Genomic DNA, 26,466 nt, shown 5'->3' on the forward strand with positions numbered 1-26,466 from the left:
CCAAAATAATATCGCGATTTAATGCAAGAAACCTTCCACTAACTATTTATATCACATGACCTGGTTCTTGGGCACAAACTCTAAATGGGGGATAACCTCAGAAGTTTTTGATTTAAACGAATGTTCGGATCCAATCCTGTTCTATTTACTTTACTATCCTCATATCCTATAAGCTGTATTTACTGACGGTTGAGGCTGATAGCTTTGTTCCGAAATAACTAAGAAATACCAGTGTGTATGGGCAAAATGGGATGGGATATCTTTTTTGATATGTTTATCTAAACCTCAATACTCCCCCACGTCAACTTCTCTACAACATGGATCTTTGAGCAACGGCCATATTATATGTTTCCCCCTTGATATCTACTCATTTTTGATGCAACATGATATGCTTTATAGAGCTGATGATACAATGAAAGAAAAGTACCACCCAACTTCTTTGTATATGCTTGCTCTTTGCTCTCTGTGAACGTTGTCTTAAATTTAGCAAACTTCAGTATACTCTTCACTACCAGGACTTGAATGAGACGGCATGTTCCAGCAAACACGGGAGTTGCCGTAGAACACGGCTGTTTCTCTCACTTCCTGTGAACTTTAGTGAATTGAACTAACACACCTTTACTACTTGTTGTTTTCGCTATAGGAGATACCCTCACCACCAACAATTTATTGATCACAACTAGCTTTTACAGCTCACCTACTCTCATGCTTTAAAATCCCTGAAGACACTGACGCAATGGTGTGCTATACAGATAATAATGCGGGCATGGCAGATAATGTCAACATTTTGAATGGGGATAGCGTCAAGGTTCCTGAAAATATACGCACCCCTGAACCTGTTGTTGAAAATGGATCTGGCGATTCAGCTAGCTCTGAGATTGAAGATGAAGTCGAGGAGCGGAGTAAAGCTTCCTCAAGCCGTAAACGGCGAGTCCTCGATTGCAAATTCAAGGCCTTGTACGCAATCCTTTACTTAAAAGTCCCTGATATGTTTCTAATTGTTCAATTTAGGTTATCAAAACGCGCTGAAGCTGTTACAGCAGATGATATTAAGGCTGTGATAAAGGCCACAGATGATACACAACTATCAATGACAAATCTAATTGCCAAACAGGACTACGCCTCCATCATTCATGATCCCCGTGAATACCAGCTGGAGCTCTTCGAGAAGGCAAAGGAGAGAAATACGATTGCTGTCCTCGAGACTGGTATGGCTCTAGATATTAAATGTATCGATTCATACTGACTATTGGACAGGGTCTGGCAAAACGCTGATAGCGGTTCTTCTTCTCAAGCATGTACTAGAGCAGGAATTGACAGATCGCAGCATTGGAAGACCGCATCGCATCTCGTTTTTCCTGGTTTGTTTCCTTGAATAAATCCCAAAACTTTGTACGCTAACTCTAGGGCAGGTCGATAGTGTTACACTCGTTTATCAACAGGCGGCAGTGCTGCAAAATAATATACCCCATAAAATAGACAAATTTTGTGGTGCAATGCAGACTGATCTATGGAACAAGGAGACTTGGGAGGGCCATTTCGAGAGAAATATGGTAATTGTATGCACTGCCGAAGTGCTTCATCAATGCCTGTTGCATTCTTTCATCCGAATGGACCAAATCAACCTGTTGATCTTTGACGAGGCTCATCATGCCAAAAAAGAACACCCTTATGCGAGGTACGAGGGTTTAACATTCTCATGCTTAGGCCCATGAAACTAAATGATCTGTATAGGATTATAAAGGATTTTTATATGAGAGGGTCGGGGAAGAGGCCAAAGATATTTGGAATGACAGCATCTCCAGTGGATGCAAAAGTTGACGTTGTGAACGCCGCAAAGTAGGTCGTTACGATTATCTGCAACCATAGGACCGAACTAATGGATAAATCCAGAACCCTCGAGACTATGCTTGATAGCCAGATTGCCACTGCCTCAAACCTTTCACTCCTGCGACATTCTGTGGCGAGACCAAATGAAGAGACTTGGGAGTACGATTGGCTTGAGTCGCCTTTTAAGACACCGCTGCATAGTCAGCTTCGTCAACAGTTTGGTGATATTAAAGCGCTGGAGAAAATATTTAAATTCTCATATGAGACATCCTCTACTTTAGGAAGCTGGTGCTCTGACTGGGTATGGAGCTACTGTTTAAGTGAAGAAACATTGCCAAAGCTAGAAGCCCGATCACGCCGGCCAATATTGCGAAATTTGCCTAGTGATCCCTCTAGCGAGACTATACCTGAGAGAATACGTGCTGCTGGAGCTTTGATTCGCGACCATAAGTTTGGCGACCCAGTTGCCAATCCAGAACTTCTAAGCCATAAGGTTCGGGTACTGCAAGAGGAGTTGCTGCGGCGGTTCAAAGAAAATCCAGATACCAGATGCATTGTGTTTACAGCACAGCGCCATACAGCAAGGGTTCTAAGAGATTTATTTAAGAAAATTGGATCACAGTACATTCGACCAAATCTATTGGTTGGTGTTCGGTCTGGGGGTGACAGATGTGGGTTGGATATCTCCTTCCGTGAACAATTTTTAAATGTGATAGCATTTAGAAAGGGAGAGATTAATCTACTGGTATGTGTCTACCCTGCTATTGATGTTCAACGTCAATGACTCTAACATCACTAGTTTGCTACATCTGTTGCCGAGGAGGGGCTTGATATTCAAGATTGCAATCTCATTGTTCGGTAAGAGTGAATGAGAGTACTTACTAGTACAAATAGCTAATCTCAGTGCTAACCACAATATCAGGTTCGATCTTTACTCTACTCTCATTCAGTATATTCAAAGCAGAGGTAGAGCGAGACATACAGACTCGACAGTGAGAATACTGCTCCTGTTATTATCATAGCCTACGCTAACTTGATATCAGTTTGTGCACATGGTGGAGCGTAATAATTTAATCCATGAATCTGCGGTCGAAGAAGTCCGCCGTGCAGAGGTTTGTAACTGACGCGCTCCTAGATAAGTTACAGAAAGCTAACTCTGAGGTTCTACTCATAGGAAGTCATGGCCCGATTTTGCAGGTCCCTACCAGAGGATAGACTGCTAAAAGGACTCGGAGACGTTTCGATTATGGACAAAGAGCGGCAGCGGAAGACTTACACGATCAAAAGTACAGGCGCCAAGTTAACCTACCCTTCGTCACTCGCCGTACTTGCACACTATGCTAGCACGCTGGTAAGAAGCCAAAACCTCGAGATTTCGCCGATAAAGCTAATAGGAGACAGCAATATGAAAAGGAGCTCTCTGCCCAGGTCAGTTACGTGATTCACCCTAAAGATGGTGCGTTCATCTGCGAGGCCATCCTCCCTGAAAAGTCACCAGTACGCGGATGTACTGGTAAGTCTGCCTCACAGAAGATTCTTGCGAAACAGTCAGCCGCCTTCGAAACATGTCTTGTCCTTCGGAAAAACGGGTTGCTTGATGAGTATTTCATTTCGACATACCATAAACGATTACCAGCAATGAGAAATGCGCGCCTGGCTATCACGTCAAAGAAAAGCAACCAGTATAGAATGAAATCGAAGCCCGCGGCATGGGAGACAGATCGTGGTGTCACTCCAAGCATCTTGTTTGGTACGGTCCTCTCACTCTCAAATTCTGAGAACCTACAGAAAGATTACCATCCGCTTGTGCTCTTAACGAGAGTGCCTATGCCAAATTTCCCCTCCTTTCCTCTATACCTAGAACAAAATAAGGTGTGCGCAGGCAGCAGCATGAGACTCGAACCGGGGCTCAACGCCTCACCCGAGGAGCTAGATCTTCTTACTAAGTTCACATTTCGGATTTTCCAGGATGTCTTTCATAAAATTTATGAAGAGGACTCATCTTTGGTATCTTACTGGCTTGCCCCTGCAAAACGGGATTTTAGAGCACAGCTCCCAAACCCTAACCCTGCCGACATAATTGACTGGCAAATGCTACAATATATCCGGGACACTGAAGAGCTTAAATGGTCACCTGGGATGCCGGACGACTTTCTAGCAAATCGGTTCCTGGTGGATAAATGGGACGGGAGGTATCGCTACTTTTCGTTCGAAGTAGACCCAACCCGACGACCCACAGATCCAATTCCAGAAACCATGGCTTACCGCAGACATAAAGACAATCTCATGAACTACTGTCTTAGTTTGTATAAGAAAACGAGTGTTAAATTTTTAGAAAAGTGCAACTGGGACCAGCCTGTCCTGCATGCAGAACTCGTTAAGCTCCGCCGAAACTTCCTGGATAGGGATGAAAATAAACAAGAACCCCCTGTGGACTATTATGTCTGCCCAGAGCCATTAAAAATTTCTTCGGTATGGGCAATGAATGATATACTGGACATAGAGCTTTGCTGACTTTTTATAGATTCCTGCACCTGTCGCTGCCTTTGCTTTTGTATTCCCAGCGATGATTAGCCGAATAGAATCATTCCTCATTGCACTGGAAGCGTGTGAAAAGCTGCAACTGCAAATAAACCCTGAACTCGCCCTTGAGGCGTTGACCAAGGACTCGGACAACATGGAAGAGCATCGCCTGGAACAAATTCAATTCCAACGAGGAATGGGAAAGAATTATGAACGGCTTGAGTTCCTAGGAGATTGCTTTTTAAAGATGGCAACGTCGATTTCGCTCTTCGCTATGAATCCAGACAATAATGAATATGACTTTCACGTCAAACGAATGCTTCTGATCTGTAACCAGAACCTATTCAACAATGCAATACCCTTGGAAATTTTCAAATTTATCCGCAGCAGATCGTTTTCACGGTAAAATGATACATCTCCTCTTACAACCTTTTGTTTTTTGGTATGCTGACAACCTCTATAGAAGAGCATGGTACCCAGAGGGCCTAACACTCCTTAAAGGCAAAGCTCCAAAAGAGGAACCCTCCGGACCAATGCATGCACTTGCCGATAAAACCATTGCTGATGTTTGTGAAGCTCTAATCGGAGCATCGCTTTTGGCCGGTGGTCCAGTTCACAAATTCGATATGGCCACGAAAGCTGTTACGATCTTTGTTCACAGCGATAATCATTGCGTGGAGAGTTGGGCTGGCTACTCGGCGCTTTACGCTTTGCCGGCTTATCAAACGGCTATTGCAAGTGCTTCTGAGATTGACGTTGCGAATCAGATCGAGACAAAGCTGGGCTATCATTTCAAATACCCAAAACTCTTGCGGTCCGCATTCATGCACTCTTCGTATCCGTCTCAATGGGCGAACGTGCCTTGTTACCAACGCTTGGAGTTTCTGGGCGACTCGTTGCTTGATATGGTCTGCGTAAACCACCTATTTTCACGATACCCAGATAAGGATCCCCAGTGGCTCACGGAGCATAAGGTGATTCCATCTCCCCTTCCTCGACTGCTGTTATGCGGTACTGATATGGTAATTAGATGGCGATGGTATCCAACAAGTTCCTTGGTTCAGTCGCAGTAAGCCTTAATCTTCATGTGCACCTTATCTACTACGATAGCCCGATCCAAGGCCAAATTACCGCGTACGCCGAAGAACTGGAGGCCATGAAGATACGAATGGGGGGCAACCTCGAGGCCTGGACGTATACGAATGAACCACCCAAGGTAAGCTATCTATATGTCCCCTAGGTTTTAATAGCAAAGGCCCTAATATTACGTACCTGGATAGTGTTTGCCGGATATCGTCGAAGCATACCTTGGGGCAATATTCGTGGATTCAAATTTCAACTTTGATGTCGTTGAGGACTTTTTCAAGCGATTTATTCAACATTACTTTGAAGACATGACTGTATACGACACGTTCGCCAACAAACATCCGATTGTGCGTGACCCCTGCTTTCTTGTACCTCTGACATGGCCTCTACCAGGAGGATATAAGGGTAGTTTATCTGAGTTTGGCTGACCTTTTTTAATAGACATTCCTGCACACGAGACTCGCAGTAGATTTTGGGTGCACGTTCTATGCATTGAAAGCAGATGAAATTCCCTCTATTGACGAGTTCACCACACGCGCCCTGGCCGCAGTCTTTGTACACAATGATATTGTTGCTGAAGGACTGGCATCGTCTCCCCGCTACGCCAAACTGAAGGCGAGCCAGAATGCCCTCAAGGTGTTGTCCGAGCTGACCGCGACGGAGTTCCGAGCACAGTACAAATGTGACTGCCGTGAGAAACAGGAACAGGAAGCAGATGAGATCCTTGAGGAGGTAGAAGGCAGACCCTTAGACGTCTAAATCATGTCTCTTCTTATCACTCTTGTTAAGGCCAGGTTCGAGGACGTCCGTCGCCAAGTGCTCACTTTGCCCCTGAGTTGGCAGCAAAAAGTCGGAGCTTCCAAGGTTGAAATTAAGATTGGAAATTACCATGTTTCGCGGCCTGCCCTGGCTTAGTCATCAGTAAAGTTAGCCTGTAATTTACCCCTGACCCCCGGAATCACATGACCCAGTAAACACGCCGCGTCGAGCAAAAAAGTGAAGCTGGACGCTTGCTTTGGAGCCCAAGATAGATGATATCCAGCAAGACCTGGAACCCAAGCTGTTAAGCTCATATTCTCCTCCCCCGCAAGACGACGACACGTCACGACCACCGCATATTAGGTCGATGATTCCTACGAATCCAACCTTCCTACTCCTACCATAAATCTCGATGACAGCGCCAGGTCACGTACTATAAGTTTACGAGCATGGAGGTCGCCTCTCCAGGAGCGTCGAATGGCCTCCCCTCGCCGACGGCCTCGATGACTGTTGACCCAGAGGTTGTGCTTCACTACCTAGCGGACGTCATTCAAGGAACACTCGGGGCTTTGAGAAGGGACCTTGAAAGTACAGGAGGTCTACTATCACAAGCAAAGTACTCCGAGACTCTCCAGAGATGCGGACGCTTCGCCTCTGAGGCACAGATAGCTCTTTATGCACATAAAGATGCTATTGGAACGGAACAGACGAACGGAACAGAGGATGACTGTAAGTGCCGGAATCACAGGAAGAGAAGATGGATACCTGGCAGTTGGCTAACTTGGACGGTGGTGCATAGCTTTAGCGGTACATCATCCTCAATATGTCTACACTCTCAGCTCGGAGTTGTCCATATCGCCGACCACAACGGCGGCCATGGCATTCTTCAAGCCAGGGCAGCCCATCGATCCAGCCATCCCTCTCTACTCTCAGATCCAGGTCCTTACACTTCCAGGATTCTCCTCATTAAACAATTCGACAAACTCACAGGGGCCACCGGTTTCACCGTACGAGATTATATACTCTTTCGTCCACCATGGGCTGTCGCCGTACTACGAAGCATGTACTCGTGGGCATGACGGCACTCAAGGTACAAAAGGTAGAAATGACACCGACTCTAAGACTGGAGAGGTTCGCGCAAAACAGAAGTTTGCAGAGCTGGAGCTTGCTTTGTCACATCTTCAACAGAACATCGAAATACCTGCGCTGAGCCTGCCATTGCACGAGATCGTCCAGGCCGCCTTAGACGAAGCCCAAGCCCGGGGCCTTGAACCTTCAGTCGAACTGGTTCCCCCGACCGTCCTAGACAACCATGTTGTTATCAACAGTATACAAAACAACGTGAATGGGTGGATAAAATCGATTCAAGGTATCACGAAAATGTCCCGAGACCCTGATAGCGGTTCTGCAGTTCAGGAGATAAATTTCTGGCTATCCATGGAGTCTGCCCTCGAGGGTATCGAGACCGCCCTGCGTGACGACGGAGTACTGCTTACTATGGAAGTTCTTCGGCACGCGAAGCGATATTCAACTACGCTCAGTTTTTCGGCAGACACTGGTTTGAAGGAAGCCATGGAAACGGTGCAGAAATACAACCAGCTTCTCCGTGATTTCCCTCTCGATGAACTAGAGTCAGCAACATCAATCCAGAAAGTACAGGAAGCTCTGAACCTCATATTCTCTCACTTGAACAAGAAGCTTCGCATCTGTCCATATCCGATCAAACGTGCCCTATCTCTCGTTGCGGCGATTTCTGGAGACCTGGACCGGACAATCCATAAACTGATTCCTGGGCGAAGCATAATGCACTATGATTATACGGAATTCCACTCGCTCATGCGCGCCGCCCAGATCGTCTGGCGAACCTGGGACGAGAATATCAAAGAGTTTACCAACGTTGCCCGTGATGCTATGAGAAGACGCAATGAGAAGTTTATTCCCATTAAGGTTAAACCAAAACATGCAGAAACCCAGGACCGACTGAAGTTTATCAACACATTCCGCACAAACCACGAACAGCTCCAGCGAACTATTATAAATGTTCTCGGCTCTAAATCGAACCAAGGAGCTGCGTCGCTTTCTGCTGGAGCTGATAATTCGACAGCCCTGGAAGAGTTTGGTGATGTGGATGCCGTGGAACAAGTTACTCAAGCGTATAATGCGCTGAAGGATGTGGACGTTCTCGACGTCAGCCCAGAAGGAACCCAGGCATGGATCCAGGCGGAATCTGCTTACAACGAGCGCACTTCCCGCGTCGAAAATTTGATGATTGCCCGGCTCCGTGACAAACTTGCTACAGCTCAGAATGCAAACGAAAAATTCCGAGTCTTTTCTAAATTTAATGCATTGCTCGTACGGCCGAAGATTAGAAGCGCAATTGGTGAGTATCAGACCAAGCTCATCGACAACGTAAAGCAGGATATCGCGGCATTGCACGAACGATTCAAGCAGCAGTATGGCCACTCAGAAGCCCACGCAATGGCACAGCTTCGAGATCTGCCACCTGTTTCAGGAGCCATTATCTGGGCCCGGCAGATCGAACGACAACTGGATGGCTACATGCGAAAAGTCGAAGACGTCCTTGGTGAAGACTGGGATCTCCATGCAGATGGACAGAAATTGCAAGCTGAAAGTAACATGTTTCGCAAAAAATTGGACACTCGACCGGTATTCCAAGCCTGGGTACAGGACGTTAAACGACGAAACATTGCTATATCTGGCCGATTGTTCATTATCTCTCGCAATCGAGCGGCTGGAAACTCGCTCGAATTAGCAGTTAACTTCGATGCACAAATCATTGCTCTGTTCAAGGAGGTCCGGAATCTCGTTTGGCTTAACTTTCAAATCCCACATGCCATCACTAGCGTATCGAAGGAGGCCAAACGTGTCTATCCGTTTGCGATTAGTTTGATGGAGAGTGTGCGAACTCTCCATCAGACGATCAGAACTATCGCGTCTATGTCACAGTCTGCAATTCTGCTCAACGGTTATAAAAACGACGTCCAGGCGCTGATAGTAAAGGGCCTTCCCCTCCGTTGGGAATCATTCATCCATTCATATGAGATACACGTCAAGCAAGGCCTTGCGAATGGATCAGCGGACCCCTCTGTTGGATCTGGTCGTGGCGAAAGCAAGCATGTTCAATTTGTTCGCGAATTCGCAATCTCTACTTCCGTATTGCAATCGAAGACTGCTACGCTGACGACTATGGATGATGAGATTCAGAAAGCTATCCTCACCCTCAAGACCTGTCCTTATGACGTGGCTGTCTTCCGCGAACGCATTGATAAGATTCAAATCGCCATTGATAAACTCAATCTCGAGAACTATGCGAATCTCGGATACTGGGTTGCGCACCTAAACAACAAAATTGAAACGATTCTCCAAGACCGGCTACGACGTGCACTTAGACGCTGGATTGCATCCTTCCAACACGCCGGGGATGAGCAACCCACCGCTTCCCCCACCACAGAGACTGATGGCACTGGAGAGGAGCTGGATACCTCGTATATCCAGTTCCCGAAATCACTCCACGAGATTTCAATGAAAAACCAAGTCATGCATCTGGACCCACCGCTAGAATATGCTAGAGCTTCGTGGTTCGCGCAATTCGATGAATGGGTTGGCGTTCTCTGTAACTTGGAAAAAATCAAGTCCTCTCGGTATAAGATGTCAATTCATGCTGACAATGGCTCTTATTCAGAGACCCATTTCTCTGCCATCCCTCAATATTGCTCTGAGGAATTGAGTGAAGTGTACTCGCTTGTGGAAACACGATTGGAGGAAATCTCAGAGTACGTAGATAAATGGCTCCAGTTCCAGTCGCTATGGGATCTTCAATCATCCCATGTCTATGACATTCTTGGCGAGGACCTATCTCAGTGGTTGCAACTTCTGCATGAGATTCGCAAAAGCCGTGGAACATTCGATACCTCTGAGGTCCGCCGATCGTTTGGAAATGTTCGCATAGATTACGAGCAAGTCCAGACCAAAGTCAACGCAAAATACGACCAATGGCAAAAAGAGATTCTGCTTAAGTTTGCAGGAAAGCTTGGAACCCGTATGCGGGATGTGCATGCTGAACTTGAGGCTGCACGTCGAGACCTTGAGGGCCAATCGCTAGAAGCCTCTTCTACCGCCCAAGCCGTTTCATTTATCACTATTGTTCAACAATGCAAGCGAAAAGCGAAGCTTTGGGAACCTGAGATCGACCTATTCTTGCAAGGCCAAGCTACCCTCATTCGTCAACGTTACCAGGCTCCTAACGACTGGCTACCCGCCGATCGGGTCTCTGGGGAATGGGATGCTCTAAACGAAATATTAGAACGCCGAAGTAAAACCGTGCAGGACCAGACTGATGCTCTAAGAGCAAAGATATCTGCGGAAGATAGGGTTATCAATGAGAAGATTGCCGAAGCTGTCAACCAGTGGAACGAAGAGAAGCCTGTCTCCGGATCGACGCCTCCAGAGGATGCATCTGCTACACTCAGTTATTTCCAGTCCCGCCTCGAGAAGCTGCAATCGGAATCAGAGATGGTGTCCAAAGCAAAGGAAGCCCTTGACCTTCCTAGCAGCCCCGAAACTGCACTTGCTGCTATACTTGAGGAAGTGCAAGATTTCATGGCTGTATGGGCTGCTCTATCTACAATCTGGAAGAGCTTAAACGAACTACGGGATACGTTGTGGAATAGCATCCAACCGCGTAAACTTCGTCAGTCTCTCGATGGGCTGATCAAGATGACCAAGGAAATGCCCAGCCGAATGCGCCAATACGCTGCTTTCGAACATATCCAGAATGTGCTCCGCGGCTTCCTAAAAGTTAACCCGTTGCTGTCCGACATGAAATCTGAGGCCGTTCGTGAGCGCCATTGGCAAAAGATTTTCAAGGCCCTCAAACCCGGCAAGCGTTTCTCACAGATATCGATGACCCTTGGGGATGTTTGGGATCTACAACTTGGGCCTAGCGAAACCGTAATTCGAGAAATCATTACACAGGCCCAAGGAGAGATGGCATTGGAAGAGTTCTTGCGAAGTGTTCGTGAAACCTGGCAGAGCTACACTTTGGACCTTGTCAACTATCAAAATAAATGTCGCCTGATACGTGGGTTTGACGATTTGTTTGCTAAGTGCAGTGAAAATTTGAACTCTCTTCAGGCTATGAGACACTCTCCCTACTTCAAGGAATTTGAAGAAGAAGCCACAACGTGGGAAGACAAACTCACCAGGGTACACGTCCTCTTCGATGTGTGGATTGACGTCCAGAGACAATGGGTATACCTGGAAGGTGTCTTTACTGGGAACGCAGACATCAAGCATCTCTTGCCCCTTGAATCTGGAAGGTTTCAAAACATCAACTCTGAGTTCTTCGCAGTTATGAAAAAGGTCTATAAATCACCTCTCATTCTAGATGTTCTCGCCATCACGGGTGTTCAGAAGTCGCTTGAAAGGTTAGCCGAGCTACTCCATAAGATTCAAAAGGCGCTGGGTGAATATTTAGAAAAGGAACGTGTATCATTCCCACGTTTCTACTTCGTCGGAGATGAGGATCTTCTTGAAATAATTGGTAATAGCAACGACACTCTCCGAGTTGCGAAGCATTTCAAGAAGATGTTTGCTGGGCTTTCTGGCCTTCTAATTGACGATGATGGAAACATCATCGGAGTCAGTTCGAAAGAGGGAGAGGAAGTCATGCTCAAACGTGAGGTCTCGCTGGTGAAGACGCCAAGAATAAACGACTGGCTTACAGCCTTGGACAACAACATGAAATCGACATTGGCCGAACTACTAACGGAGGCAATTGAACAGTTTGAGCCCATCTATAGCGGCCCAGAAGTTGATCCTACTGCTTTCCAACACTACATCGCCAATTACCCAGCTCAAATAGTAGTGTTGGGTAGCCAGGTAGTCTGGACTAACGCTGTCCAGAAAGTCCTTGAAGCTGGCGGCGATGGACTATCGGCATTATATGATGCTGAAGTGAGAGTCCTTGATCTTCTTGCCCTTACTGTCCTTGGTGATTTAGATCCCATCACACGCAAGAAATGCGAGCATTTGATTACCGAATTTGTTCACCAAAGAGATGCAATCGCAAACCTAATGAAACTTAACGCTTCTTCTCCAACTCATTACCTATGGCTGCTGCAAATGCGATACGTCTACCAGCCGACTGGCGATTTCTTGCAACGTCTCCACGTTCACATGGCGAATGCGAAGTTGAGCTACGGATTTGAATACCTAGGTGTTCCTGAACGCCTCGTCCGAACCCCACTGACGGATCGATGCTTCTTGACCCTTACACAAGCATTATGCCAAAGGTTGGGTGGTTCGCCGTATGGGCCTGCTGGAACTGGTAAAACAGAGTCTGTGAAGGCTCTTGGTTTGCAGCTTGGTCGATTTACTCTTGTGTTCTGTTGTGATGATACATTTGACTTCCAAGCAATGGGTAGGATCTTCCTGGGTATCTGCCAGGTAGGCGCCTGGGGATGTTTCGACGAGTTTAATCGTCTGGAGGAACGAATCCTATCTGCAGTATCACAGCAAATCCAAAATATCCAGATTGGCCTCAAAAATAGTGAAGACGAAACCAAAGCCCAGATTGATCTTGTAGGGCGTCAACTCCGAGTTAACATGAACACTGGAATTTTCATTACCATGAATCCTGGATACGCAGGCCGTTCAAATCTGCCGGATAACTTGAAGAAACTCTTCCGAAGTGTCGCCATGTCCAAACCCGATAAAGAGCTCATTGCAGAAGTTATGCTCTTTTCTCAAGGTTTCAAGCAAGCAAAGCCACTTTCTAGACAGACCGTACCATTTTTCGATCACTGCGCGAGCCGTCTCACAAAACAGGCTCATTACGATTTCGGGCTTCGTGCCCTGAAGAGCGTTCTTGTAAGCTCCGGCGGGTTGAAACGTCTACGTCTTGCAAATTCGAATGGAAATATTGGGCCGGACGAGCACATTGAGCCTCAAATTATTGTTCAGAGTATTCGGGAGACGATTGCACCAAAACTCATTCGAGAAGACGTTGAGACTCTGATGGAAATCCAAGCTAACGATTTCCCTGGCGTTGAATATGTCCCCGCTAATTTCGAGAAACTCACCCAAGCAATTCGGGATATTGCCGCCGAAAATCATTTTGTCGCTTCAGACATCTGGATCGCGAAAATTTTACAACTGTACCAGATCCAGAGCATTCATCATGGTGTGATGATGGTAGGAAGCTCAGGAGCTGGAAAGAGTGCGGCATGGAAGGTTCTCCTGCAAGCTCTGCAGCGCGTCGAAGGCATCGAAGGCATTTCTCACATCATCGACTCCAAGGTCATGTCCAAGGAAGTTCTGTACGGAAATCTTGATAACACCACACGTGAATGGACAGACGGTCTCTTCACTGGTATACTCAGAAAGGTTGTAGATAATCTTCGTGGTGAAGACTCCAAACGCCATTGGATCGTGTTCGATGGTGATGTTGATCCCGAATGGGTCGAGAATCTCAACAGTGTCTTAGACGACAACAAGCTCCTTACCCTACCCAATGGAGAACGACTCAATCTACCTCAAAATGTCAGGGTCATGTTCGAGGTCGAGAATCTCAAGTATGCCACTCTTGCTACTGTCAGTCGTTGTGGTATGGTATGGTTTAATGATGATACTGTTACCTCAACCATGATGATTACAAACTATGTTGAGTCCCTTAAGACGAAGACTTTTGAGGATTTGGATGATGATAGCGTACCAGCCGGGCAGTCGTCCGCAAAAACTCTGGCAACTCAAGGAGCAGTGGCAACTTTCCTTGGGGAACTCCTACTTAGAGACGATGTCATACTCAACGCCCTGCAAGAAGCCAGGAAATACACCCACATAATGCAGTACAGCGATATCCGGGCTCTCGGTACCTTGTTTAGCCTGTTAAACAAAGCTTGTCGAAACATCCTTGAGTACAACATCCAACATGTCGATTTTCCCTTGGACCCCGAACAGGCGGAATCCTATATGTCGAAGAAGCTCCTCCTTGCGCTTGTATGGTCACTAACTGGCGACTGCCCTCTTGGCGAGCGAAAGACTTTTGGAGAATATGTTGTTGCTTTCTCTACCTCAGATACCCCAATGTTGGGTGATTCGGCATCGCTTATAGATTATGATGTGTCCCTACCTAAGGCGGAATGGACCCCTTGGCAGTCTCAGGTTCCCTCAATCGAGATCAATACTCATTCAGTTACACAGACAGATGTTATAATTCCAACGCTGGATACAGTTCGCCACGAGGATGTTCTGTATTCTTGGCTTGCCGAACATAAACCACTGCTTCTCTGCGGCCCACCAGGTTCAGGAAAGACCATGACATTGTTCTCTGCTCTGAGAAAGCTACCGAACATGGAGGTTGTCGGGCTCAACTTTTCAAGTGCTACTACACCAGACTTGCTGGTCAAAACCTTCGAGCAGTACTGTGAATATAAGAAGACGTTGAATGGTGTGGTAATGTCTCCTAGCCAAATCGGTCGTTGGCTGGTTGTCTTCTGTGACGAAATCAATCTTCCTGCACGCGATCAATATGGAACTCAGCGTGCAATTTCGTTCTTAAGACAGCTTGTTGAGCAGAACGGCTTTTGGCGTACCTCGGATAAGACCTGGATCACTCTTGATAGAATCCAATTTGTGGGTGCTTGTAACCCTCCAACGGATGCAGGACGAACGCCATTAGGCGAACGATTCCTTCGACACGCGCCATTAGTTATGGTTGACTATCCTGGAGAGATTTCCTTATTACAGATCTATGGCACATTCAACTCTGCAGTGCTCAAGATTATCCCCATGCTCCGAGGATACTCTGAGGCTCTCACAAAGGCTATGGTGCAATTTTATCTGGAGTCTCAAGCTAGATTCACTACAAAGATTCAGCCGCATTATGTTTACTCCCCCAGAGAACTTACTCGATGGGTTCGTGGTGTGTACGAGGCTATAAAGCCACTCGAAACCTTGTCTATTGAAGGTCTTGTCCGAATTTGGGCTCACGAAGCACTCCGACTATTCCAGGATCGATTGGTGGACGAAAGTGAACAACAGTGGACTGCTGAGTCTGTCAAACGGATTGCTCTGGAACATTTCCCTAATATCGACGATAATGCTGCATTGAGCTCGCCAATTCTCTTCTCTAACTGGCTTTCAAAGAATTATGTTCCAGTGGAACAAGAGCAATTACGAGACTTTGTCAAGGCACGACTACGAACTTTCTGCGAAGAGGAGGTCGATGTTCCGCTCGTGCTTTTCAACGATGTTCTGGAGCACGCTCTCCGCATTGACAGAGTATTCCGCCAACCCCAAGGTCATCTTATATTGATTGGAGTAAGCGGTAGTGGCAAGACTACCTTGTCTAGGTTCGTTGCTTGGATGAACGGTCTTAAGGTCTTCCAAATTAAAGTGCATGGAAAATATTCGGGCGAGGACTTTGACGAAGACCTTAGAAGTGTCCTTCGCAGAGCCGGTTGCAAGGGCGAAAAGATTTGCTTCATCATGGACGAAGCGAACGTATTGGACTCCGGATTCTTGGAACGAATGAATACGCTGCTTGCCAATGCTGAGGTCCCTGGTTTGTTCGAGGGTGACGAATTTGCTTCCCTAATGACCGCATGTAAAGAGGGCGCACAGCGACAAGGACTCCTCCTGGATTCACAAGAAGAGCTTTATAAATGGTTCACTCAACAAATTGTCAACAACCTCCATGTCGTCTTTACGATGAACCCCCCTGAAGATGGCTTATCATCCAAGGCTGCTACAAGTCCTGCGCTCTTCAACCGATGTGTTCTCAACTGGATGGGAGACTGGTCTGACCAAGCTCTGTACCAAGTAGGCTATGAACTTACGCAATCAGTCGACCTTGACAAACCCAGCTTCGTTGCCCCGGATAGCATACCCGTCGCATACCGTGCTCTCTCCCTACCCGCCTCTCACCGTGATACTGTGGTCAACGCTATGGTCTACGTTCATTACTCCCTACACAGGTTCAACCAACGCCTACAAAAGCAGCAAGACAGGTCCACCTTCCTTACTCCACGTCACTACCTTGACTTCGTGGCACACTACGTTAAGCTATTTAATGAAAAGCGTGAAGACTTAGAAGAGCAGCAAAGACATCTTAACGTGGGTCTTGAGAAACTTCGAGACACTGTTGACAAAGTACGAGATTTAAGGGCTAGCTTGGCTCAGAAAAAGAACCAACTTGAAAAGAAGGATGCTGAAGCGAACGAAAAACTTCAGCGAATGGTTGCCGACCAACGTGAAGCTGAACAGCGCAAATCGGCATCTCTCGAGATCCAGACAGCATTGGAGAAACAGGAGAAGGAAGTTGCCAGCCGGAAAGAAATTGTGCTACACGACCTTGCAAATGCCGAACCCGCGGTTCTTGAGGCACAAAAGAGTGTCAGCAACATCAAGAAACAGCATCTTACTGAAGTTAGGTCAATGAGCAACCCTCCAGCAGGTGTCAGACTTGCGTTAGAATCAGTCTGCACCCTTCTTGGACACAAGGTTGAGACCTGGAAAACAATTCAGGGTATTGTTCGCAAGGATGATTTCATTGCCAGCATTGTCAACTATGATAATGAGAGACAAATGACCCGTCACCTCCGGACCAAGATGCTGAACGAGTTTCTTTCTAAGGACGAATTCACATACGAACGAGTTTACCATGCTAGCAAGGCTTGTGGACCATTGGTGCAGTGGGTGCAGGCGCAGGTTAATTACTCTGCGATCCTAGACCGTGTTGGACCTCTTAGGGAGGAAGTGGGCCAGCTGGAGGAGCAAGCATTGCAAACGAAGGCAGAAGCACAGGCCATTGAGAATACCATCAACGATCTGGAAGCTAGTATTGCGTCATACAAGGTGGAATACGCAGCCCTCATTAGCGAAACCCAGGCCATCAAGACCGAAATGTCTAGGGTTGAATTCAAGGTTGACAGAAGCGTCCGTCTCCTCGACAGTCTCTCCTCAGAAAGGTCCCGATGGGAAGAAGGAAGCAAAACATTCGAAACACAGATATCAACTCTTGTTGGTGATGTTCTTATTGCGGCTGCGTTCCTTGCCTATGGTGGTCTCTATGATCAACAATTCAGAAAAGCAATGGTTGACGACTGGATGCATCACTTGTCTCAGTCAAATATTGATCTAAAACCACATAACCCGGTGACAGAGTACCTTTCAAATGCAGACGAGAGGCTGTCGTGGCAAGGAAATTCTCTCCCCGTCGACGATCTGTGCACAGAAAATGCCATAATTCTCAAACGCTTCAACAGATACCCCCTTATCATTGATCCTTCTGGTCGTGTCACGGAATTCTTAGAGAAAGAGAATAGAGACCGGAAACTCACTGTTACTAGTTTCCTAGACGACTCGTTTGTCAAACAGCTTGAAAGTGCTCTCCGCTTCGGAAACCCTATACTTATTCAAGACGCCGAACATTTGGATCCGATTCTCAACCATGTTCTCAACAAAGAATACCAGAAAACCGGTGGTCGTGTGCTCATCCAACTCGGCAAACAGGAAATTGATTTCTCGCCAGCCTTCAAGCTCTTCCTTTCTACTCGAGATCCCTCGGCTTCATTCCCACCAGATATTTGCAGTCGAACAACTTTTGTCAACTTTACTGTCACACAAAGCAGTTTGCAAACGCAGTCTCTTAATGAGGTGCTGAAGTCTGAACGTCCAGATGTTGATGAGCGCCGAACAAACCTTATAAAGGTGCAAGGTGAATTCAAGATCCATCTTCGTCAATTAGAGAAGAAGCTGCTCCAGGCATTGAACGAATCCCGCGGAAATATCCTTGATGATGACAATGTCATTGAAACTCTGGAGACTCTAAAGAAGGAAGCATGGGAAATTTCCAACAAGATGGTCGAGACTGAAGGTGTGATGACAGAAGTCGACAATATCACGCTGCAATACGACATCATCGCAAGATCCTGCAGCGCTGTCTTCGCTGTCCTCGAGCAGCTTCACCACCTTAATCACTTCTATCAATTCTCTCTTCAATATTTCGTGGATATTTTCAACGATGTCCTCCACAACAACAAGAGACTTGCCCAGGAGCGTGACTATGCCGCACGAGTTAACATTATCTTGCGAGACCTCTTTATTGCAGCTTTCCAACGTACTTCGCTCGGATTACTCCAGAAGGACCGTGTCACGTTGGCTGTTCTCCTCGCCCAGGCTTCGCCATACCCTATGGATAAGGGCTTAATAGACATGATACTAGATACTACCGTCGAAGGCTTTGATATATCTACCGATAACAGTCTCAGAGAAACAGCAATGGCAAAGGTCGCCCAGATGTCAGTTTTCAAGTCGACTTTACCAAACATCTCGGCAGAACAATGGGATTCATTCCTTTCCGAAGAATTTGCTGAGAACTTTATCCCTCATGTTTGGGAAGAAGGCACAAGCGCTTTTGATCAACAGCTACGCTCGTTACTCCTTGTCAAACTTCTTCGACTTGACCGCTTCGTTCCTGCAGCTGAACGCTTCGTCGTTACAGTATTCGGCAAAGATTTGCTCGACCACGGCGGTGACCTAAAAGAGGTTGTTGATCAAGTAACGTCAACCACACCAATCGCCCTTAGTTCTAGTCCAGGGTTTGATGCAAGTTACAAGGTGGACGGCCTTGTCGAGAGAACGCACAGGAGCTGCGCCAATATTGCGATGGGTTCAAACGAAGGTCTCGAGAGCGCAGACAAGGCGATTAGCAATGCAGCAGCAACTGGAAACTGGGTACTTGTCAAGAATGTCCATCTTGCCCCATCTTGGCTTCAAAGCCTTGAAAAGCGTCTCGAATCACTCAAGCCCCATAATGACTTCAGACTGTTTTTGTCCATGGAGTCAAGTCCCAAGATACCGGTGAACCTAATTAGAGCATCAAGAGTTTTGATGTATGAACAACCAGCTGGTGTTCGCGCGAACGTGAAGGATTCCCTGTCGTCTCTGAGCCTAAGGGCAACGAGCCCACCTGTCGAAAAGGCTCGTCTCTACCTTCTGCTGTCGTTCCTGCATGCAGTTATTCAAGAAAGGCTTCGGTATGCGCCCAGCCTTGGATGGAAGGGCTTCTGGGAGTTCAATGATAGTGACGTGAGTTCCAACCCCTTTCCATAACTATAACCATTTAAAGGAACATGTCTGACTTTGACTTAGTACGAATGTTCTGCATTCATCATCGATACCTGGGTTGCCTCCATCGCCCAAGGCCGCTCGAACGTCGCCCCACAGAAGATCCCCTGGGACCTAATCCGCACGTTGATCACAGAAACTTACGGCGGCAAGATCGATGATGCCGGGGATTTCGCACTCCTTGCCAAACTCGTCGACACTTTCCTCACCCCTGCTGCCTTCGAAGACGATCACAGGCTGATCCCAGATGTAGAAAACGACGAAGCTCTTATTCTACCAACCTCTACCGGCATCCAGGACTTCCTTGCATGGGTGAACCGACTGCCAGAGCGAGAGCCGCCTACATATCTAGGTCTGCCTGCGAACGCCGAAAAGCTGCTGCTAGTCGGTCACGGCAAATGCATGATCTCAAACCTATCAAAGGTCACCACGCTCCTTGATGAGGGTGAGCAACTGATGGTTGAAACGGCAACCATTTAGACGTACATATCTGCCCCGATCCTTTTTCATTTTTTTTTTCTTACATCCGATGCCATACCCCACATCTTCTATATCCACTATGGGAGTTTTACGGGTCTGGATCTCTGCGTTTATTCCCCAATTTCCCGTGTTCTAGGCGTTGTGGTCTTTGTCTATTCTTTGCCTTTGTGATTCCCTCGTCGGCTGGCTCTCGGCTTACTGTTGCGTTACCTTTCTATCAGCGGTCTGGTCTGGCGGGGGTATTTGTGATGGGAATTATTCGGTCCCGTCAGCCTTTTCCTTGACGTACTAATTGCTCGATACATATCATGTTTTTAATTGCTTCCCTTTCAACACATGTATTACAAGAACATTCCCTACACTTTAGATAATACACATCGTTATAATTATTATTGAATTACCTTCCTGTTAACCGGTAGACCGAGGCCGCCCAAATGGCAGCTAGTCCTATCCACTTATCTTCCATACTTGATAACATCCACATTCACATTCACATTCTAGATCTTGACGGAACCAGCGAAACGAAGCCTGACACGCCGTGTTTGACATCCGCATCCCAAACGACCAGCCTCGAGTGATTGCGCAACCAAGCTTCGACTACGCCGGGCACTTTGAGTTGAAACCAGCGCACTAGCATCAAGCTATGGACTCTGGCTAACCTTCTTCCCGGAGCTTTTGAGGGGCGTAAACGCACCGTATGTCGACTTGTGGCCCCGATTACGCGATGGTGTAGGGGCGATGGTAGAGAAGCCTTAGGACAGCCGATCAGAGCTGCCTCATCCTACGCTGGGGCGGAAGCGTTGCTAATCGCATATCCCTGGACAAAACGCCTTGCCCACTGCAGATTGATAACATATCATATCGACCAGCATCCCGGCCTGCGACCAGCGTTGATCCCCCGCCGTGGGCGAGCCTTTCGTCATCATCTCAAGAACAAGCACATCACAAGCGAGTTTCAAACACGAACAGCTCCTGATCGACTGTTCAGGCCCAAGAGAGGAGAAAGCCAAGATCGTGTTTCAGGCTCTGTGACATGGACGGGCATTTTCTCTTCCCTGTCCTTTTCCTGCTTTCGTTTCTTTTTCTGTGTTCAGGGATGGAGTTACGGAGTACGCCAACAGCTCTCCAACCGTCATCGTTTGACAACTCGCCCGCCCGGCCTCCTCACTCGCCTATCTATCCCGCTAAAGATGGAGAAGGGCGTTATCATAATATGGCTTCGACCTGCGGGATCCCGGCTAAGTGAGCTAACTTGCTAGTCTGGTGGAGGGGTCAAGGGCGAGCAGAGGCTGAAAGACGTATATACCAACCGTCAGTTGCACTCTACCTCATCAGTCGCTTTCTTTTCTTTTTTCTTTCTCTCTTCTCTCTCTCTTCAATCGCTTTTCTTCACTGACCATTTGGTAGATGAAAAATGTGGAAGCCGTCTGCTTTCTGATTTCTTTCTTCTATTCCTTGAGGGAATCTTGCCTTGTACCATTTATATACATATCTTTAATGAATAAACGCTTTTCAACCTGGTTTCATCCGATCTTGTCTGGATGAAAATATCAGCCGGCTATCCCACCTTACACGACCATTTTTCGCCCGTCTAAACATAGCTGCAGCCGGTAGAGAACCGCTCGTCTCGTCCTGAGCACGTCAAAATGAAGCGCCATCCAAGGGCCCGAGAGCTTCGTTGGCCGTCTGTCGCCTCGAGGGATAACCTCTCTTCCATGTTTTCTCGTGTCCCGCTACTGCATGGCGTTTCTGCGGTTGAAGAATCGCTGCAGGCTTTGACAATGGGCGATCATGTCCCGGGGCTGCTTATTCCAATTGGTATGAATAAACATCCCTCGTTTAATTTTTTTTTCCTATTCTAATCCTCCGAACTGTGAGAGCTAACGTGAATATAGCTTTCCTTTCCTCGCTAAGGGCTAATCTGCAAATATCCACCTTCCCTGAGGATGCACTCTATAATCCATACTCGCCCTATGGTTTGTCCATGGCAAACACTCCCGATATCCCATGCACCCCTCTCCATACATCGACCTACGGACGGGAAACATTTCATCTACCCTCGCCGGCGCTTCCACAACCAAGCTTCCAGCCCGCAGAAGCTTTAGATCTCGATTTTTGCCCCCATGGCGCAGCTAAGCCCGCTGGTGCTCGCCTCTCCGTATTCCCCACGCAATCCGATGAAGAAATCGCAACTGCTCTCGGCCTGGTGTCAGACAGTATCGCACAGCAACGACACATGGCTGTCAGAGCTATCATCTCCCACCCTGCAGTGCTTGCAGCTGGCATCCTCTTTTTCCTTTCAAGCAGCAAGACAATTTACTCGGGTTCACCAGTCGACTTTATCCTCATTCTCAGCGTCTGGACGCTGAGTATCTCGATTTCCGTTCTAGTGGTCCGTTTCATGGTCAGGGGCTATCAGGATTCGATCCAGCAATCGAGGGATATAAGCTGGCTTTCGGAAAACTCCGTTCATGGCCTATCACATAGACGTGACGAAGTATTTGTCGCCCGAGACCCTACCGTGAACAACGGTGAAGGCGGTGGAGACATTGTTGGTGTCCTGGTTATGAGAATATGCAAAACAGTTACCGATGCTAGTACGCCGGGCGTACGACCACGATCAGCCAGACGCAAGAGCTCAGCCAGGTGGACGGGCATAATCCGTGCATGGACGGTCAAGCAATCCGCCAGGTCGAGTGGAGTGGGCACCAGACTGTTGGAGGAGGCTATCGCTAATTGTCGACTGCGGACCCTGGATGGTCCAATATTCGCCGACGACCACGCACATTCGAAGCGATTTTTACCAGGGATGTTTAATGTTGGTTTTGACAAGCAAGATATATGGGCCCGGAGCTTCTTGGAACACACCGTTATGAAGGAAATAAATAAATAACTTGACGTATATATATTCATATTTTACTAATTACTTGTTGGGTGAAATGGTGTTCTCTCTGTTTTCACATTTGGTTATTTGTCCGTTGGCATTCTGGTTTCTGCTGATTTCTGTATGTTGGATTTTGTTATGTACCCTCGCTATATACCCTTGCTATAGTTAGACCCTCATTGGTTATTATATGTACAATGCCTGCTATTATGAACTGACTGATTTTACCGTGCCAGCCCCCAAACTCCGTAGCGTACATATGTATGTGACTTGATGTCTATGCTGAACGCGCGTACATATATGCATGCAAGAGTACAAATGCGTCTATCGTGACTCCCTTGTGTTATATCACTGATTCCTTTCTTTATGTGTGTAATTTAGATCGAAAATAGCGTCCTACGATTCTTTTCCCTTATCCTTCTTACCTTGTTGGCTTAGTGGCCCTCTGTTTGTTCCTCCTCACCTTTTCCCCCCTGGCTCTTTTTTTTCGTCTCCGTGATATATACATCTATCTCTGCACGCTGTACGCTGTACTTGACCACCACATACTCGATAACAGGACTAGACAGGGCAAATGCTGAAACAGATCCTTCTCGATCTTTCTTGATCTATATTAAACCGTACTCATCCCATCCGCTCCCATCCACCCAATCAATCAACTATTACATGCTTAAAGGGAGGCCAAAACCGACAACATGACAAAAGATATAGTAGAATTTGGCCATGGCACTAATTCTCAAGTCCAATCTACTCCATCTGAGCCCAATCCAATTCCTAATCCCAACAGTGAAGGAAACAAGTAAAAAAAAACACAAAGGCTGTAAGAAATGGCTCTAATCTCTCTCCCTTATCTCGGATCACGATCATGGAAGCAGTGGTGTATTTATAGGTACAGTTGTTCATCATGATTTTCATACGGAAATGAAAAAACGAATCAGGCAAGGAAAGCAGGCTGGGGTAGAGAAAGGCAGGAGAATTGAAAGGAAACAAAGATGAAAAATTTGGCAAAGTTAACCGTGGAGTAGAAAGTGAACCAGATCCTTGAAAAAGAAAGCAAAGGCCCCTTTAATGTATAGTAGTAGAACGTCCCGATGATCAAAAGAGATACGACATGGATGTATATCAAAAAAAAAAAAAAAAAAAAAAAAAACGCAAAGATGGGGAGGGCACGGATGGGGAAAGGAAACGCCCAATATGAATGATTGGAAAGACGGGGTTTTCAGGTATAGAAAGAAAAAAAAAAATAAGACGTCCGCGCTCCGCATGCTAAGAGAAGATCCAAAGAACAAGCCAATCCTATCACTTCATGAACCGCTGCTCATTGAGCAAGCCGAGAATCACCTCCTGAGTCCGTTGCACTGAATCAATCTTCTCTTCAAGCTGCATGCGGTCTTTCTCTAGCTGCTCGCGGAACTCAGCCCTCAGCTCGGCGCGGAGTTGATCGAATGTCGAAACAGAGACGGACTTCGCGACTGCTGATGCCGTGATATATGCATCTGACAGGTGCCCGTTGACAGTGGGGCCTCCGCTAACGCCGCTGACGGGTACACCGGGGTTAGCTGCGTTGGAGCCGCGAGGGCCAGGGCCCGGGTGAGGATGGTGTTGCTGGAGGGTGTCTGTTAGGGAGACGGAGACCGGGATAGAGGGAGAATTGAACGGGCGACGGGAAGAGGAGTTTTCGGCAGCAGACATGAGCATGGCGGTGGAAGGGGAGAGGTTTGGGTTTCGTGATATGGCTGTTTTGGGGGTATTGTTTAGGCGTGAGAGGGCTTTGAGGGTGGCTGCGGAGACGTTGTTGGGGTCTGTTTGGGGCGAGGAGGAGGATGGGTTGGTGGTTGCGGGCGCGAGGAGGTCGGGAGTTCCAGTGTTGACGGGATGGCTGTGAGCATGTTCTGCACCGTTGTTGGTAGCTGTATTGTTGAACATGGTGCCGAAGCCCATGGGCAGCTGTATTTCGGCTTGCTGTTGCTGGGGGGTATGTTGCTGTGACGGCTGAGCTTGTTGCTGCTGCTGTGCCGTAGCGGGCTGAGGAGCGGGAGTTTGGTGATTTGGAGCATCGAGGTTTGGAGCGTCGACAGCTATTGATTTCCTCTTTCGTCCTCTCTTCCCTTGCTTCGCGCTTATCCGCTCTGTTTCCTGCTGTTGAAACCGCCTCCAGACCGGAACCCAGGCATCTACGGCCGCACTCCAGGCGGCGTCTGCCTGGTCATCTCCGCGTTTCCCACCCATCCCGTTTAGAAACTTGATACGTTGCTGCGTGACGAATTCGACTTTTCGACGGACGCTGTGCCATGAGTACGGATGGCCTTCTATCCGGTTGAATTCCAGTGTGATGGCCATCCACCATTCGCAGAGCTTGTTACGCTCACCAAAGGAGTCGGAATGGCGATTGCATATTTCGAATAACGCGGTTTCTTCACGAGTGGTAAGGCGTTTGCCGTGTTTTCGAGGCGCGGCGCCTTCAACGACCGAGACTTCGGCATCATTGTCCTCTTGCGGGACAGCTGCGGGCACAGGGACTGCTACGGGGCGCTCCCAAGCCGGCTGGGAGGTTGAAGGTTGCTGTGGCTGCGGTTGAGGTTGTTGCGCTGGCTGTTGGGGTGTAGGCTGAGGTTGAGGAGCGGCCGTTTGGGTGTGTTGTTGTGCCTGTGCCTGTGCCTGTGCCTGTTGTTGTGCCTGTTGCTGTGCCTGTGCCTGTGCCTGCTGCTGTTGCTGCTGCTGCTGGTGTTTTCGTTTTTGGTTTTGATGCTGCGCCTGCGCATGTGCATGTTGCTGGAGGGTGTGTTGTGCCTGCTGCTGCTGGTCTTGATGTTGTTGCTGGGGAGTGGGTTGACCCTGTGGCGGTTGGTGGTGTTGCTGCTGCTGAACCTGTTGAGCCTGTTGAACCTGCTGCTGCTGATGTCTCTGGCGTTGATGTTGGTTCTGGAGGTGCTGATGTTGGAGGTGTTGCTGCGGTAGCGAAGGATGTTGAGGGTGCTGCTGAGCCTGCGGTTGCTGATGCTGCTGCTGCGAGAGTGAATGGGTTAACTGATGTGAATGCTGGCGAGGGATGGCCTGTTGTTGATGGTGATGTTGCTGTTGGGCCTGCGGGAGATGATGCTGTTGTTGTTGTTGCTGCTGTTGCTGCTGCTGCTGCCGCCGTCTAGCAGCAGCCTGATGCTGTTGTCCATGACCATCATGCGGCCCCCGAACACTCGATATATGAACCTCCTGCCCGTGCAGCACTACCTTGCCCTCCGCGTCCTGGTCCGTAAACGGGTTCTCTCGTAAACTCGGGCTCTCCGACGTGGCCACCTCGTTCCCCCCCGCGTGCTGCTGATGGCCCTGGTGATGCTGCTGCTGATGGTGCTGTTGCTGCTGCGGCGTAGGCACCGGCTCATGGTGCGGTGTAGGTATGGGATAGTTAACAGTGGCAGGCTGGCGGAGGGTCGAGATAGGCGGCAGCGGCAGCGCGCTGGTCAGCGGCCTCCCTGGCGCCGCGTTCAGCCATTGACTGTGACCCTGCTGCTGCTGCTGCTGCTGCTGCTGCTGTTGCTGCTGGTGATGCTGTTGTTGTTGACGGGACGAGAGAGTCGGACCTGGCGGGGCGGTAGGGTCGACAGCCCAATTGAACATGTATATGGGCGTGTACGAGACGAGCGAGAGCGACGAGGAGCCAGCGGCAGACGGACTGGAGGAAGACGAGGATTAGAGGAGGACGCACGGCGTCTTGTCTGTCGCTGTCGCTGTTCGCCGTCCGATGTTTTTTTTTC

General features: G+C 48.0%; 3 protein-coding genes across 3 annotated transcripts; 2 read left to right on the forward strand and 1 right to left on the reverse strand.

The window, feature by feature from the left end:
• Nucleotides 1-736: 736 nt before the first annotated feature.
• On the forward strand, nucleotides 737-19,830 carry GIQ15_02990 (Dynein heavy chain, domain-1; the record flags this gene model as incomplete). Its single annotated transcript, XM_033550407.1, has 19 exons — nucleotides 737-957; nucleotides 1,012-1,208; nucleotides 1,258-1,361; nucleotides 1,413-1,678; nucleotides 1,735-1,839; nucleotides 1,894-2,575; nucleotides 2,630-2,688; nucleotides 2,753-2,822; nucleotides 2,874-2,942; nucleotides 3,005-3,181; nucleotides 3,232-4,302; nucleotides 4,355-4,755; nucleotides 4,817-5,327; nucleotides 5,384-5,569; nucleotides 5,634-5,786; nucleotides 5,881-6,171; nucleotides 6,618-6,927; nucleotides 6,998-19,311; nucleotides 19,375-19,830. 19 exons carry the CDS (start codon nucleotides 737-739, stop codon nucleotides 19,828-19,830), a joined length of 17,643 nt encoding a protein of 5,880 aa, XP_033407568.1.
• A 1,646-nt stretch (nucleotides 19,831-21,476) lies between these two features.
• Nucleotides 21,477-22,723, forward strand: GIQ15_02991 (acetyltransferase; the record flags this gene model as incomplete). Its single annotated transcript, XM_033550408.1, has 2 exons — nucleotides 21,477-21,648; nucleotides 21,726-22,723. The coding sequence occupies 2 exons, from the start codon at nucleotides 21,477-21,479 to the stop codon at nucleotides 22,721-22,723; spliced, it is 1,170 nt and encodes a 389-aa protein (XP_033407569.1).
• A 1,290-nt stretch (nucleotides 22,724-24,013) lies between these two features.
• GIQ15_02992 (uncharacterized protein) lies at nucleotides 24,014-25,054 on the reverse strand (the record flags this gene model as incomplete). The annotated part of the gene is made up of 1 exon (XM_033550409.1): nucleotides 24,014-25,054. One exon carries the CDS (start codon nucleotides 25,052-25,054, stop codon nucleotides 24,014-24,016), a length of 1,041 nt encoding a protein of 346 aa, XP_033407570.1.
• Nucleotides 25,055-26,466: the final 1,412 nt, after the last annotated feature.

Source organism: Arthroderma uncinatum (assembly GCF_011692745.1).
Source record: "Arthroderma uncinatum strain CBS 119779 chromosome Unknown scaffold2, whole genome shotgun sequence".
Classification (NCBI taxonomy): domain Eukaryota; kingdom Fungi; phylum Ascomycota; class Eurotiomycetes; order Onygenales; family Arthrodermataceae; genus Arthroderma; species Arthroderma uncinatum.